At 41.8% G+C, this 15,945-nt stretch overlaps 1 protein-coding gene across 1 annotated transcript; it reads left to right on the top strand.

The window, feature by feature from the left end:
- The first annotated feature begins 1,766 nt into the window (after positions 1 to 1,766).
- CDR2 (cerebellar degeneration related protein 2) lies at positions 1,767 to 14,740 on the top strand. Its single transcript, XM_059826510.1, has 5 exons — positions 1,767 to 1,845; positions 7,258 to 7,370; positions 12,079 to 12,227; positions 12,504 to 12,668; positions 13,873 to 14,740. The coding sequence occupies exons 1-5, from the start codon at positions 1,767 to 1,769 to the stop codon at positions 14,738 to 14,740; spliced, it is 1,374 nt and encodes a 457-aa protein (XP_059682493.1).
- Positions 14,741 to 15,945: the final 1,205 nt, after the last annotated feature.

Consider the following 15,945-nt stretch of genomic DNA (forward strand, 5'->3'; position numbering starts at 1 on the left):
CTAGTGCCATGACTAATTATAATACGCAGGATCTGACACAACTCTTTACACTAATTGGTACATCTGTACCTTGTTTATGAAATAGGTTCAATTAGAAGTTGAGGTACCACACTTCCTTTCCCAGATGTCCTCTTTAATTGTACTACAATGAAATCATGCATGAGTATCCCCTCCCTCTTCTTAATCGTCAGCCTTTATATTGAATAGGTTAACGCACAGGTGTTGACATTTTGTGACTCACAGAAGGCAAATCAGTTTCAGAAATTTCTAGTGGTTACAACTGTCTTAATACAGAGGAGCCAGAAGAACAGACTGTTTAAACCAGTGAGACACAGTACGACGTTACTTGCGTCTCTCCCAGAGCTGGATGACAGTCACCAAGAGAAACTAGAGCATGGGTCTAAAGAAGAAAAGTGGATTTTGACTGAAGCACGCTAGCTGACATCACGCTCTGCTGTACTGGGTCCCAAGCTGCAGTGTAATGCTCAGTCCTGACAAACTGGTTGGACACAAGTATTTTCCTCATCTTTCTTCCATGACTTGAACCACATTAAGACAGAACTAAGAACAAACGCTTTCCTAGTCCCCAGGGGTAATACTGAGGGGAAATGCTGCTGAAGCAGAGGGGAAATGCAAACAGAAAGCACTTGGAGTAGGAGGGCAAGTGAAACTCGTTGAGTGCCGCCACTCTTTCAAGGCCGCGATGCTATGGCTGCCCAAGCGCTGTAAAGCTGTGACTCCTGGAAGGCAGCGGGGCTGGAAACTTGCAGGACTGCAAGTTTGGAGGTGCTCGTCTGTTAAAACTGGGCAAATCAAGCTACTTTTTCCTCAGCAGATCCCCAGATACGGGACACGGCTCCCTCTTCCTTGTAAGGAGAAGCGAGAGCGCGCGGTGTCCGCCCGACCGACGTGCGAGGCGCGGGGATGGAGACGGCCGCCGCCAGACGTGACAGCAGCTGCCACGGCTGCACGCTCCGGCGGGGCCACGCTCTCCCCTCCCCTTCCGCACGCCGGCGCCAAGGCTGCCCCGGGAGGCGGCGGGAACGCGGCCCACACCTGGGCGCGACGCGGGTGAGGGGACGCGGCTGAGAGGAGCCGCGGTTCGGGGGCCGAGCTCCTCCTCACGGGCTCTTCCCTCAGCGCACCCCGGGAGCTCCCAACACGGGGCGACTAGGAGCCACGGATTTCCCTACGCCTAGTCACCGCTGCCCCACCCTGCGCTTGTGCCAGCTCTGCTCCGCCGCAGACCCACCGGAATACCCCCAGCAACCGCTCCCCGCCATTAACCCTTCAAAGCCCCAGCAACCACCACCCCCTTCCACGGGCACTAACCCACCTCCTCTGACTAGAGGCTGCGCAGCTGGCTGCTGGGGCGGGGTTGCCCGGGCCAACCTTCTCGTCGTTCTGATTGGTGGCTTGACATGAATACCCTTCGTGATTGGTTGAGGCTCCTTTCGATCTGTCCGGCGGACGGCTTCCCATTGGCTCCCCGCAGGGGAGGTGAGGGTGTTGTGTTTGAATCGCGGGGAGACGGTGGGCGGGTGGCTGTAGCTTGCCACGTTGCTGCCGGCAGCTTCGCGCAGCCCGACCAGAAGGGGGAGAGGTTCGGCAAAGTCCGGAAACGCTCGGCAATGGCCGGAGGCGGCTTTTAAGGAGCGGAGCGGTTGCCGGCTTGCCCTGCCCCGCCGTCGCTCGGCGTGAGGGGACTCGTTCGCCTGAGCGCTGCCGCCTCGTCCTCCCGCCGCGCCGTGAGGGGAAGGGGCGCGATGCTGGCCGACAGCCTGGTGGAGGAGTTCGAGATCCGTGAGGATGAGCCCTGGTACGACCAGCAGGACCTGCAGCAAGGTGAGCCGGGGCGGGGGAGAGGGAGCGGCCGCGGACGGCGGGGAGCTGCCGCCGCGGGGGGCGTGTGAGGGAAGGGGCTGTGGCGAGGAGGGCGTGTGAGGGAAGGGGCCGTGGGGAGCTGCCGCGGGGGGCGTGTGAGGGCAGGGGCTGCGGCGAGGAGGGTGTGTGAGGGAAGGGGCCGCGGGGGGCGGCAAGGAGGGCGTGGGCGGGCGCGGGGCACCGCCACAACGGCGGTGCGGAGCCCGGAGACGCCGGGCGCTCGGGTGGGGCGGCGGGAAGGGCGTGAGGGGGCCGAAGCCGCCGGCGAGGGTCGCGGGGCGGTGGTGGCGGGAGCAGGGCTTGTGCCGCCCCGCGACTGTCGCAGCCGGGAGCCCGGGCTCGCCTCACGGCCGTGCTTCCCACCGCCTTGGGCGCGTAGGCAGAGGGATCGCTGTTATCGATAAAGATTGCAGCTGTCTTTGTTTGACGGAAGGGGTTGCTGCAGCCGAGTTGAATTGTGCCTGGGTCCCTCTTCGCCCGGGAAAGAGGGAGGGAAGCGGCTCTCCGAAAAGTTGTACCTTGACGCGACGTCAAGTAGCTATTCAGGGTAGGCACGGGAAATAGCGGGCGCAGGAAGCATCGGGGTGGGCTGCTGTGTTGCACCCTGTTAAGCCTTTTTGTGAGGGCTTCCAGTCGATGAAGTTGTAAATGTAGCTGTGCTCGATTAGTTACAGGTCCATTACTATAAACTTTCTAAGTTTTCTTCTTAAAACATACGAATAACTCCACTATGCATTAGAATTATGCATATCTAGCTCCTGTATGTCATTCTGTCAATAGGTCTTAAAAAACCGCATGTAAGGGGTAAATGCTAGTCTCATTCCACAGGTGAGGAAGGAGTCACAGAAATACACTAAGTATAATCGCACTAAAAATCTTCTACAGACATGATATGGAAAGAATGTGCAATTTCTTTAAGAGCTTAGTGGTATTTACAACTGGTATTTACTTAGTTCTACTTTTTGTTATTAATCCTGAGTTCATTTTAAAAGGCCAGCTCAAGGCTGTAAAGTGGCTTCCTGAAAACCTGCTCCAGCCTTATGCTTTTAGCTTTTACATTGAAGTACGTTAATTCTTGGGATTGGTAGGTACTACTGTACTATAGACCATAAAGAAAGATACTTTTGAAAGCTCTTCCTTGCTAAGCAGTTTTCACACAGAGATCAGGCATCTGACAGCAGAAACTTTTTTTGAGACAGGAATAGGTCTCTCTAATTCTATGCTTTGACTATAAAATAGCTAACTCTTTGAAAGCTGTATTTAGGTACTCTTTGCTCAAAATAGATGTTTTCATGGCTCTAGGATATAAACCAATCAATTTAAATAAGATCCTGAAGCTGTAGTTTGCTGTCAAAGGGAAGGGAGTTGAAAATTTGAAGACATGATTTAGCAATGTTTTTACTGTATCAGTGTTTATGGGGTAGAAGACCTGCAAAGGGACTTCATATTGTGTAGCAATTGACTTCTTACCTTACTGATGTTTCTTTAATTTCATTTTTTAATGAAAACGAGTGAAATAATCACCATTTGGCTCTCTGCTGTGAGCTTTTAAGAAACAGTATTCCATTCTAGAGTTGAGGGTTGGTTAATGCTCTCTCAACATTTGAACAATCTTTTTCTGGGGATTATCTCTTTACAAGCCTAAACGGAAGTGACTAATAGCCTTGCTAAAAGGGAAAGGAGGAAAATAAACTGATGGGCAAGCTGAAATGCAAATAAGAAATTCCTTACAGGAGTGTTTTTTAAATGCTCTGTTATACTTTATTCCTGAAGTCTGAAAGATACTCTTCCTTCTCCTATGACTAAGCAATACCAATGTATGTAAACAGAGTTGTAAGATCGCTTATCAAAGTCTCTTTAAACTTTTCACAACCCAAACAATCAGCGCACATTTAAAAACTGAGGAGTAGGTTTATGGGAGAACCTAGGTTGTAAAACATTAGGAAGCACCCTGAAAGAAGCTTGTAGTCCTTGCCAGCCAGTCTTTGAAACTTGAAATTAGGGTAGGGTTTTGGAAAAACTTTGACAGCGTTTATATGCACCAAAAGCTTTTGCCTTGACAATGGAGGTGGGCTCTTCTAGCATGATGTTCATGAAAACAGAATGCTCATGGAATTCTTTTAAGGATGGGAACAGCCATGCTTCCTTCTGCAACATCCATGTGCTGCAGTACGCTGACCTTTGAAAAAGAATTCTTCTATATGACTGCTCTTTTTACATCTTGCTGTTACTCACTTTAACAGAACAGAGGGCAATCTGAATATGGAGTAAGAAACATGAAGCCAAGTGAAAAAGTTAAGGGTTTAATTTTACAGTTAAGTAAACTTCAACCAGGCTTTCTTCTATGTCTTGCACCTCTAATGCCTTTTGCTGTTGAAAAGAACAGGCTTATTTTAGATCGAGAATTCTCTGAATCATTTTGATAGGTGGGTTATAAAAAAGTAGAAGAGAAGGATTTGGTACTGTTTTTTTTCCTCAATTATAGTAACACTGTCAGAAGAGATTCTGGAGAAGTGCTGGTAAATAAGGGCTGTTTAACATCACAGAAGACCCATCATTGAAGTCTTGTTTTGGTTTAAGAGATTTCTGATGGAGCTGTTTAACACCAGTACAATTGATCAGATTTACTAAAATGAAGATCTTAAGATCTGCACGTATACAGTTTGCATTATTAAAAAAACTCTCTGCTTACATCTTCATGGCGAAAAGGAAAAATGTGTCTGCGGCAGAACTTAGCTGTTACTTCACATAAATTTACAATAGAAAATGCAGTGTGCTTCTAGTATTGTAGAGTAACTCTCTAACAGAAGGAAAAGTTAATTTACATTTCTCTATCTGGAGAACACAGGTATGTGGTGCATCTCACTCTTAAAGTTTGCTCTTCATAGGGCTTATAGGTACTTAAAACAATGTAGAAAAATGGATGCAAAGCAAATTCGTAATTTTAGAAGAGGTCAAATTGTTTCAGTTCTTGCTTTCTCTAGGGGTAGAAGTTAGGGTTTTATTGCATGTTCCTGAGCTCTTCCACTTGTCTTTTCCCCCTGAGAAACAAATCGCCTTAATTATAAAATAGCATGCTTCTTCCATAGTAACTCCTTTGTGCTTCCGCCATTCTAATGAACAGAATGAGTGTGTAACTGTAATGACATGAATTCTATTATTCACATTGAATTCAAAGTACTGTGTGGTATGTGCTACTTGATTTAGTAGATGAGGGGGCATTTAAGAATGAAACTATCAACTCCTAGATGTACTTAAACATCAGAACAAACTTTCACTTTGGGAAAGGAAATGGCAGCAAGTAATTCCATTATGCATTACATCTTTAACATAATCCTAAATCCTCTCTAAAGCTCTTACTCTATTAAAATAAAAGAATGGTCTATTTAGTCTTTGCCTTGAATGATGCCAGTATTGCTGACTAGCTTTAAAGATTGTGGCTCCTAGTAAAGATTTGTGTAGTATGAGAACTTGTGAATCGGGACTCCCTTTTATATGGGATGATAGATTCACTGGATTTGAAGACTACAGTGTTCTGTAATGTGATGGAACAAACAGCTTGGTGTTTGACTGGGAGTTATTCTGTCCATGGGTAAACAATGTACAGTCTCTATTTAAAAATGGGAAAAACCCAACTAGGACGCCTTAAAGTTTCCTTATCCAAATACTTTAAATCCCAGCTCTAGAGTAAGCTGCGTTTCTTAATAAGTGGTGTTACAATGAAAAGCCATGTGAGGATAAGCTCCTAAGTATAGATCAGTATGCCGTGTGGCTCCTAGTCAAACATCTTTTGAAACTGTGAAGAACTCCTATGCAGTGTGGTTTTTTTTGTTTTTTTCAAGTAATTTTTGTGGCATTTATTCTAAGAATCTGACCTTAAGGTAGGAAACAATGCACTGCAGCTGTAAAGAATGTGTAAAGAATACCACAGCTGTTGTTTTGCCAGAATTGGACATCTACAGCTTAAATGCTCCTACTCACTTGTCCTTGTGAGGCTGAGTTTGGTCTTTGGCTTATGTATGTAGATGGAGTAATCATTTTGGACAGGCTGCCAAACTGAAGGTTAGCACAAAACAATCTTGGAACAGTGTTCTATCTGTTACAATGACTAGCTGATAAGATTATTGGGAAAGGGCAGGAAAGAGGTAAGATAACATGTTAAAACAAGGGCATCTTAATTAAATGAAAACGGAATGTGTTTTCTTGACTAGCTACAACTACTGATGATGCAATACGTGTCTCTTGTATATTAAGTCTTCTTGAAGTAAATCTTAAGTTTTTCTTGACTTTTCTTGTCTCTTTCCCATTAGTGATGCTAGTTCTATGTGAAAACTAACAATATTGTATTGCACGCATGCAGGAGATAACCTGGTCGTGGCCCAGGTGATGGGAAGGAGGTGGAAACTCAGAGATTTTTAGAAATTTGTTGGATTCTTAACATGTAATTGCAATTTTAGCAATAACACCAAGATCGATTTCTTTGTCGCATTGTTAGCTTTTAAATTACATGTGTCTTTAAACATAATATAGAATATCTAGCACTACTGATGCTGTTGACCAAATATCAAGCTTCCCTCTAGAAAGGAACTGAGTGTTCAGATGACTTATTTCTTAATTTGAAACAACTACAGTCACTGCACCCTGGAGGTGATTGAAGATGACTGAAGTGAAATTGAGATTAAGTGCCTGAGAACAAATGACACTTAAAATGATGTTTTGGAGCACATAAAGCAATTCTTGTCTCCTAGGTTTATGAGCTTGAAAAGCAGTGTAGCTACATTTCTTTATCAGTTTTATGTCTTTTGATATTATTGTTTCACCATAAAAAGCACTTGAAACTTTCATTTAGCACTTCGATCCTGTATGACCTGAGCTCGTTGGTGAAGGGGTAATGGGGAAGAACAGCGAAGTAAATAAGAGTGCAGTCAGGTTTGCCCTGGGTCTAGCATGATGAAGATTTACAGGGTCTTTTATGCTTATTCTTCTAAAAGATGAGTGCTGTAAACATGGTGAAGTGTAGCTTACAGACACCTTGGGTAGAGATGCTGGTGCAGTACTAGGCAGATGGTGGGAAGTGAAGAGAAAATGGCTGGATGTGTCTGACCTGTGGCTGAAGGACCAAAAGAGGAACTAAGGAAGCTTCATGAAACAAGAGTATCTTCTAGGTTTCAGGACTGACTTAAACTTGCATTGTAGACGGTATATGAATGTTTTACTTAAGTATAAGCTAACTTTCTTTTTGGGTACTGGAAATAACTTAGAGCAGTTACAACAGCAATAAAAACCACCTGAAGTATTTGATTAAAATGCTTTAAAATTAGATTATTATTATTGGCTGTATAACTTAAGTGCAAACATGATTTCTTTGTTTAGATCTTCACCTTGCTGCTGAGCTTGGGAAGACACTACTGGACCGTAACACTGAACTGGAAGAATCTTTACAGCAGATGTATGCAACAAATCAAGAGCAACTGCAGGAGATAGAGGTAAACATTTAAGGGATCCATGTGTTAAAGCATCTAGACCTGCAACATAATAGCACATAAGTTGAGTTGTGAATTTCTTGACATCTGAGGGACACTTTGGAGAAAAATACCAAACAATCTTTAACCACTTCTGCTAGTTTGAGAATCTGAGAACCTGTATACGCTTGATCATAGTTAGAACTATTTGTCTGATTACTGGAAGCTTTGTGCCATTAAACTTCACATTGGATTTGGCTTGTTTAACGACAAATGACTGGTACTTTTATTTTTGTACTAAAAAGTTACTTCAGTTATTTTATTGCTAAACTTTGCTGATCTGGCCAGGTAAAATAACATGAAATTGTATGACAAATTAATAATTTAAATTATTATATGAAAATGTTAGTTGTTACGGCACTGAAATTTAAATGCTGATAAGTGCAGGAGAGATACTTAAGTAAAATCTGAGGATATGTATTTCCACTAAACTGAGCTGTGGTAAAGGGAGATAAAGTCTACTTCAATTTAAAAAAAAACACCAACAAACATCCAACCAGCAAAGCCAAACACTTAAATAGTATTTAAATACAGGACATAGTGGATATATTATTCTGTATTTTTTTTTGGGGGGGGGGGGGGGGGAGGAAGGTGGGGTGTGAATCATAACCAGCCTTTCAAAAGCACTCATCTTTGTGTTACTTGGTGGAAAAACCTGGCTGGTTTTGGCAATTTTTTTTTTCTTTTTAATATTGCTTGTGTTCTTGCAGACCCAGCATTTGTCAGCATAATGAATCTTTTTCAGCTATTAGAAGGCAATGCGTGGTCACTATTAATTAAATTATTAAATATTCAGTACTTTGCTGACTGACAATGTATTGGAAACTTAGTCAGCACTTCAGTTTGGTTCTGGTACGAATCACAGGGAACAGGCTGTGACTGATATACGCTAGATGTTTACGCAATCTGAGTTCCTTTGTGCAAGCAGTACATACCCAGTTATGGATGGTGTATGGATTTTGTACAGCTGTAACTTAAGACTTCAAACATTTATCATTGTAGTGGTAACAGGTAACTTAAAGAATCCTAGGCTTAATACTTACAGATATATAGGTGTCTTTATAGTAGTCATGTTAACACAAATGCAGTATTTTTATTAGGTCATGCACACTTTCTGGGTGCAGGTTTTTTTTTTTAAAGATACCTCTGTTTTATACATCATACCAGCTCTTTCTTTTATTATTTGCTAAATGTCATCTTTTATTCTATTCATTCTGTGATACAATGGTTAGAATGGCTGATATTTCTATTAGTGCCACAGCATTACAAAAAATGTATTTATTTATGCAGAGACTTAAAACTCATTGCCATGAATGATCTTTATAAGAAAATTAATTCTTAAGATCTAGAAAGGACAAACACTTCAAGGTGCTGTACAAATACTGTTTTACTAAGGTTCAATGCCTGTGTGAACAACCATGTTTAAGGAAGTGTTTAACCCAGATACAACACACCTTTTGAAATAACACAGCATAACTTTGTGATAGATAACTAACCTGGCTCATTGAGTGTAGCTACTTAATAAGCAGCTCTATTTCAACTCTATCTTGAAATATGGAAAATACATTATTGCTAAGCCGCATTCGTTTACAGAAATAGGCTAGTGCCATTAAGGACGTAGTATCTTCTTGGTTTAAGCCAGTTTATTTGATTAAGACTTTTTTGGTGGGTTAGTGTTTATTGACTACATGAGAGAGCTTCAGCACCAGGAAGTGGTCACAAGTGTCCTTCCAGCAGTGATCTATAGTTGGTGTGTGGCAGGGTTAAGTACTTGTATCTTCAGACAACCTCAGACAGTGACAGACTAATTTATTCTCTCAATATCTGGCTTTGCTTAGCTAATAAAAAAAACAAATCAAGACTTGTGCAATACTGCTTTTTGAAGGCTTTATCTGATAGCTATTTCTTCTCTTTCCTCCTCTCCCCCAACATGGGTAGGAGTGTATATTGGGTTGTCCTATTAGCTCCCTCCAAGAGGAGAGGGGAGAGGTGGGAGAACAGTTTTTGTGATGCTTCTGACATACAAGTAGTGCCTGCACCTTTATTTGCCCAACTTGCTGTGTTGAGTCAAAGAACCTGTAGACTGTATTCATATCTGCCTGTATTCATAACAACATGCTGTCTTCTCTGTTTCACCACCTGTCTTAATCTTCTGTCTTTTCCCAGTGCAGTTTAAAATTGTATTAGCAACTCAAAACATTTGTTTCTCCAAAGAAGTCTCTCTTGCATGTGGATTTCCGGTAGAAAAGGGAAAATCAAATGAACCCCTTCTTCAAATACCCAGAGAGAACCTCAAGATGGAAGAGCTGAATGTATTAGCTTACTGGCACAAGGGATTGTTACAGGAATTCACTGAAAAAAATGGCAATAAAGTTAGCATGTGCAAGGTGCAGTACTTTTTAGCTGGTAAAAGCAGCTCAGTCAGTTATTTTCATACCTGTATTTCTGTCTTTTGTGGGAATGCAGGATACCCCACTGCACAGGACACACGTGCAAGTGGCATATCCAGTCTCTATGCTTGGTATTTTTTTCTCCTAATTTTCAAGTGCTTGTCTCTGTAGCCTAAAGGTGATCTTTCAGCTGTTCCTGTAGCTACTCTGCTGCAGTTTTGATTAACTTCTTCAGTGCAGTATATCTGTGTAAATCTTTAGGGTTTTTTTCCCTATTAATTCACATCTTATGGCTTGCGAAGTCTAGAACTGGCTAAGAAGTCATTCTGAAATACAGTACTACCTTGTCTGCACTGAAAGGGAAGGGTCAAAGGCTTTGGGATGCTTAAGATTACATCTAACGTATTAAACGCTAACACATAAGCGTTTTACAGCCTGGGATCATTATATCTGACCTCTGTGCTGACACGTGTGCCACTAACTAATCATTGTAGATGTAATAAACACTGGATTGAAGGGGCAACTTTATTCCTGTCTGAATCTGTTCTCAGCACTCTGACTTCAGAAACACTGACACTCTCCTTTTATCATGTGGTAGAATGCAAGAAATCTCAACTGCTGCTTCACGTTAGGTGCTCAGTTGCAGGGGAGGTGGAATAAATGTGAACTTGTAAAGTATTGATTACCACATCTATACTTTGTTTTGGTGGCCTGGTTATACCAGGCCAACTTGACACCAGCACTGAAGATATGGGAGACGCAAGGTGGAGAAAATGGTGCTTCACCTCTTCTATTCATCTAAAACTTCTGCGAAAGGCCATTGTACTAAGTGGTAACATCTAATTCTGGCACCAAAGCCTTTGTTTCTGTGCTTAGCTACACTTGTATTGCTGAAGAAAATGTGAAGATCTCTAGCTCCTTCTGAGAATAACCAATAGGGAAAGTTAATCTGAAATGGGTCACATTGAGATTCTGCTGCTAATCCATGTACTATTTTTGTGTAAATCCTCTGTCATGTGCGCACAGGCTACGAAAGGATCCAGCCAACTGCTATCATGTTGATCTTCTAGAAGTCTGTATGTAGCAGTTACTAGTCTGAGATTAACTTATTATCTGTTCTTAAATTGCCTAAAATGTAAACCCATCAATCTTTTAATGAGGTAAAAGGTTAAGTAGAATATTCAAGTTTTGAGTATGTACCTAGGCCTATGTAGAGAAGTAATTCTGCCTAGAAGTCTGCTGGATGTTCCTACTTGAAGTTCACCTTCCAGTAACTAGCACATAGTAATATATTGCAAGAAATACATTCTACGTAAGAACAAAGTATTTCCCATTTAAAGGGTTAGGTTTTTTTGTTCAAGTCTGTTTGATGCAAACTCTCGTGTGGATTTTTTTAAATTGGATCGGTCCTGTCCTGGGTGGGACAATATGAGACACTTGTATTAGGAGCCTTAGGTGATTGTTAACTGCTCTTACACTGAGAATTCCAAGCTTTCTGACATTATTCAAGAAACTTAACGATCTATGTTGTTAATTGTAAAACTAAAGAGGATTAAAATGAGAATACTTCATGTGGAGTTTTATTTGTTTTAAAAAAAACAGGAGACCTTTATTTGGGATTACAGTAACTGGAATAGCTCCCTGTGGGTAATGAAAGATTACATTCAATAATTTGATTATACTTGCTGACACACAGTAGCCCACATACTGTCTTAACTGTGACCACAACCTCAATTCTGTTCTGCTGAACCTAATGCTGCTTCAGACTGGAAAAACTTAAGTCAGCTGAAAAGAAATTTAATTATGGATGGTGCCACCCAATATTTCAGTTTCAATGCTAAGAAAATTGTTGGGTCAACACTGTTAGAAAATTTCTGTTGGAGCCCACTGCAGCTTTTAGAAGGGCTCAATGGATAGTTAAGGGCTGTGTGGAACTCTGGATTCATGGCTGTATCAGTGATGACTGCAGTGCAGACAAACCCAATCCAGAAGGCTTGGGTACTGGCAAAAGCTTAGCTGCAGCAAGGATAGAGGAGCAGACCTTGCACAACCAAACCCAGCTCCTCTGGATAAAAGGCTGGTTGATCAGCCTGGGTTAACCTCCGTGACTAAGGCAAGCTGCCTAGCTGAGTTACTGATAGTGCCTTTTCAACTGGACGCTTACCAAACTGCATTTCTGAAACTTAGTAGTTTCTCTATGAATGTGAAAAAAAATAATGGAGCATAGTAGTCCTATCTTTGTGCTTCACATATAAACTAGTAACAGCAACGCTGTCTTGCAGTACCTCACAAAGCAAGTGGAGCTCTTGCGTCAGATGAATGATCAGCATGCAAAAGTCTATGAACAGCTGGATGTGACAGCAAGAGAACTAGAAGACACTAATCAAAAACTAGTTGCGGAGAGTAGAGCTTCACAACAAAAGATACTAAGGTAACAAACTTTATATATACCAGATCTCCTTCCCCCCCTACTCCATTTGATAATACGAAAAAGAGCAGTCCAAGTGTATTTGTGTAGTTATTGGGTGGCTGTCTCTGTCTAGTCTTGTTCCACAATACTGTTAAATTGAAAGAATAGTTTTATTTAAAGGTCTTTTGGGACCGAAGAGCAGTCTTCAGAGAAGAAACTACACTATGACAGGATGGGAAATTCCCATGTCCTTGACTAAACACTCAAATGTTTTAACAGCAGTCCTTCACCTTCTAGCTTGACAGAGACTATTGAAAATCTGCAAACACACATAGATGACCTGCAGCGACAAGTAGAAGAATTGAAAAAGTCTGGACGAGGCCGGATGAGCCATGAGAGATCTGACCAGCCAAGATCAATGCATAGTTTCTCATGCTTGAAGGAGCTGTATGACCTTCGCCAGTAAGACTTTTTAACCTTGCATAGCAAAGAGAAGACTGAAATTATTTTAAGCAAAGCTTTAAAAATTAAAACACAAGCACAGATGTCAAACAAGCTAGCAGAAAAACATCTAATGTTCACAACTAGCAAAATACCTGCACAGTCATGCACCTTGTGTGTTGCCACTGCTTCTGGCATACTTCTAGACTGCACTAGTCTTTGTGTTAGAGGAACTGCAGGTTCCATGTTCTGTCTTGAAAGGTTTTCTCCCAAAGTCTCCAACTGTATCAAACTGTAGCCTAGAAAGCTTACAGCAATTTGCACCCCACTTTTTTCAGGCAGATAAAAGCATACACAGATAATCTGAAAAACAAACATCCTAAATGCAAAGTATTTTCTGTAACTTACCCTTTCCTTGGATGTCTGTGGGTATTTTCTTTTCAAGGAAGGCATGATTCCTGCAATAGCTTTCCTGAACTTAAGCTGGTTAAAATGAGGCTTAAGATGGTAAAATAGAGCCTGGAGCTCTGGGCTGCTTTTTTAATTTAGAGCAGTTTTACCCAGCTGAACTGCATTTGTATGCCCATCAGGACAATCACCTGGGGTAAAAGCTCAGACTAGCTTCAATCCTACACAGTAATTTCATAAGTGAAGCACCTCCACAGGCAGGCAGAACAGGCTTTTGTGTCTGGGCTTCAGCACTACATGGAGGTAGGACTGTAGAATAACCGTACATGCAAAAAGTTATTTCTTGACAATCCAAAAGAGAAGCGAGTTCCTTCAAACTGCCAAAGACTTGTGGAAATACCAGCCTACAGAATTGCCTCGTCAATTCTGAAGCTTGTTTCCGCAATCAAGAGTGACAAAAGTTACAAGAGTGGAGTGCTGTGGAAAAAAAATCTGTCAAAGTATTGTGTGATACGTGAAGGCAATGTTTATTTAAATTTCAATTGTAGGTCTAGTTATTTGATAAGCTTGTCTGTAACCTGAAACTACTAATGAGCTGCCATTGTGCTTGAGTGGGAAGGCTTGATTTGATGGCATATAAGTATTTACAAACTCTTCTGATTGGTTAGTAAAATGACCACTATGTATACTTTGAGGTGTGTTAGCACACAGTTTACATCTGTTGTTAGTTACACAGGACAGGAAAACTTCAGGAGGTGTAGTGAGGTGTAGTCAGTTGTACTTCCTACATTTGATAATATTTACTTTATTTCTGCAGGTATTTTGTTTATGATCATGTGTTTGCAGAAAAGATTACTTCGATGGATAGTCAGCTAAGTCCTCTAGAAGAAGAAAACGAGAACTTAAAAAAGGCAGTTACAGTTCTGCAAGCCCAACTTAACGTAGAAAAAGAGAAGAGGGTAACAATGGAAGAGGAATATAGCCTTATGGTAAAAGAAAACTGTGACCTTGAACAGAGGCTTGTTGATACAGACTTGTATCGGGCTCGTGCAGAGGAGTTGGAAGTGGAAGTAGCTGAAATGCGACAAATACTTCAGTCTGAAAACACATTCCATAATGCAGAGAAATTGGTGCCGGAATCCTTTTTCATTTCATTCAAGGAATCTTTAGAAAGGGAGCTTGGTCAGAGCCTGGCAGATGATGGACTTCTGACTGCATCGGAGCTTGAGAAGAAGGCACTGAAACGGAGCAGCAGCGAAACTTTCTTAAGCAGTGCTGCAGGGGGAGACATTCTAAGGGGCCATGAAGAAACATGTATTAGGAGAGCTGAAGCTGTGAAACAGCGAGGAATCTCTGTACTTAATGAAGTTGATGCTCAGTATAATGCTCTGAAAGTGAAGTATGAGGAACTTTTGAAAAAGTGTCAAATGGATGAAGATTCTTTGAAACACAAGGCGGTACAAACACTGAAGCAGTATTCCAGAGACCTAAACGTGGGGAATACCCAGTATGATCTTTCAGCTGGCAATCAAGAATGCATAAATGTGGAGCTAAGTGACTCTCCCACAAATGCTCTTCCTGAATATAAAGCACTCTTCAAGGAAATTTTTAGCTGTATCAGAAAAACAAAGGAAGAAATAGATGAACACAGAGCTAAGTACAAGGCCCTCTCCTCTCAGCCATAACACTGGACATGCTGATGACCCATTTTCTGTTGATGACTGATCTGTTAGTCAAGAAGGAGAGAAACTTTATACGAATGTCAAAGACCCCTTATACTGATGTATTTCTTGAGCACTCAAAATGAATGTTTTGAATTGGCTTGTAGACCTGTAGTTAACAAGCTAGTTAGTTAACAGCTAGTCTGCTTGTACCTATGTAGCAATAGATTTAATGTTGTTTAGCACTGTCACAAAAACTAGTGGTTGTAAAGCAAACATCATACTTAATACTACACTACTACTTCATACCACACTTAATCTCTGGCCAGAGCAGTAACTGACACTAGTTTCCTTAGTCCACTTCAAAAATAACAGAGCTAAGCACTCTGTACTGTATTTCTCACAAGGAACCAGACTAAAGCTTTCTTTTGGTTCGCAGTGATGATCTAGCCCTTTAAGTATGTCTGTGTAGAAAATTAACAAAAACGAGGCCCCTGACCAGTATCATGGGCTGCCTCTCCTTGTGAGAATGAAGTTAGCAGTCTAGCTGAACGTGCTTTGGCGAGGGGGGAGAGCTGGCACAGCAGCTGGCATTGTGCTTGGTTTAAGCTAATACCACGCTTTCACATGCACTAAGCTCTCCCACAGATTAGTGTAAATGTCTTCCTACTAAGAAAGGATTTGCTGTAAAGTTCGCGTGGCTTTTTAGGTATGGTTTCTTATGTAGGGCACTTTGTCTTAAGGCAAGATACTGTGAATTGATGATGTTATTTGGGACCTACTGTTCTGTGGTGGAATGTCTGCAAAGTACATTTTTATGTGTATTTGGTAAGATAGAAAGTTGCAATTTAGCTATTTAACTTTAGTAGTAGCATTGACATAGTGGAGTAGCTTTTAATCTTTCGTACCACAAACTCCAAGTGCTTGAAGGAGACAGGCCAGGTAAAACCTTATCACACTGTTTTGTCTATTGCTTCCTGTGTCTGTGGACCTCTTCCATGCTGCCTGGGGGGGTGGGAGGATGGACACAACAGTGCCAGAACATATCCCACTGAAGGTGGGGGGCCATGCTCTTGTTCTTCCTCTCCCTCTCCACTCCCTAGTAATAATTCATATGTATTCAAATTCTGAAAAGCAAAGAACATGGAAAAGTATGTTCTTTAAATCTGCTTCAACATGTGAAGAAAACAAAGGCTAAGAGATGAAGGGGGTGGAAAGGCACAATGAAA

The sequence above is a fragment of the Gavia stellata genome, chromosome 18 (assembly GCF_030936135.1).
Source record: "Gavia stellata isolate bGavSte3 chromosome 18, bGavSte3.hap2, whole genome shotgun sequence".
NCBI classification, from domain to species: Eukaryota; Metazoa; Chordata; class Aves; order Gaviiformes; family Gaviidae; genus Gavia; species Gavia stellata.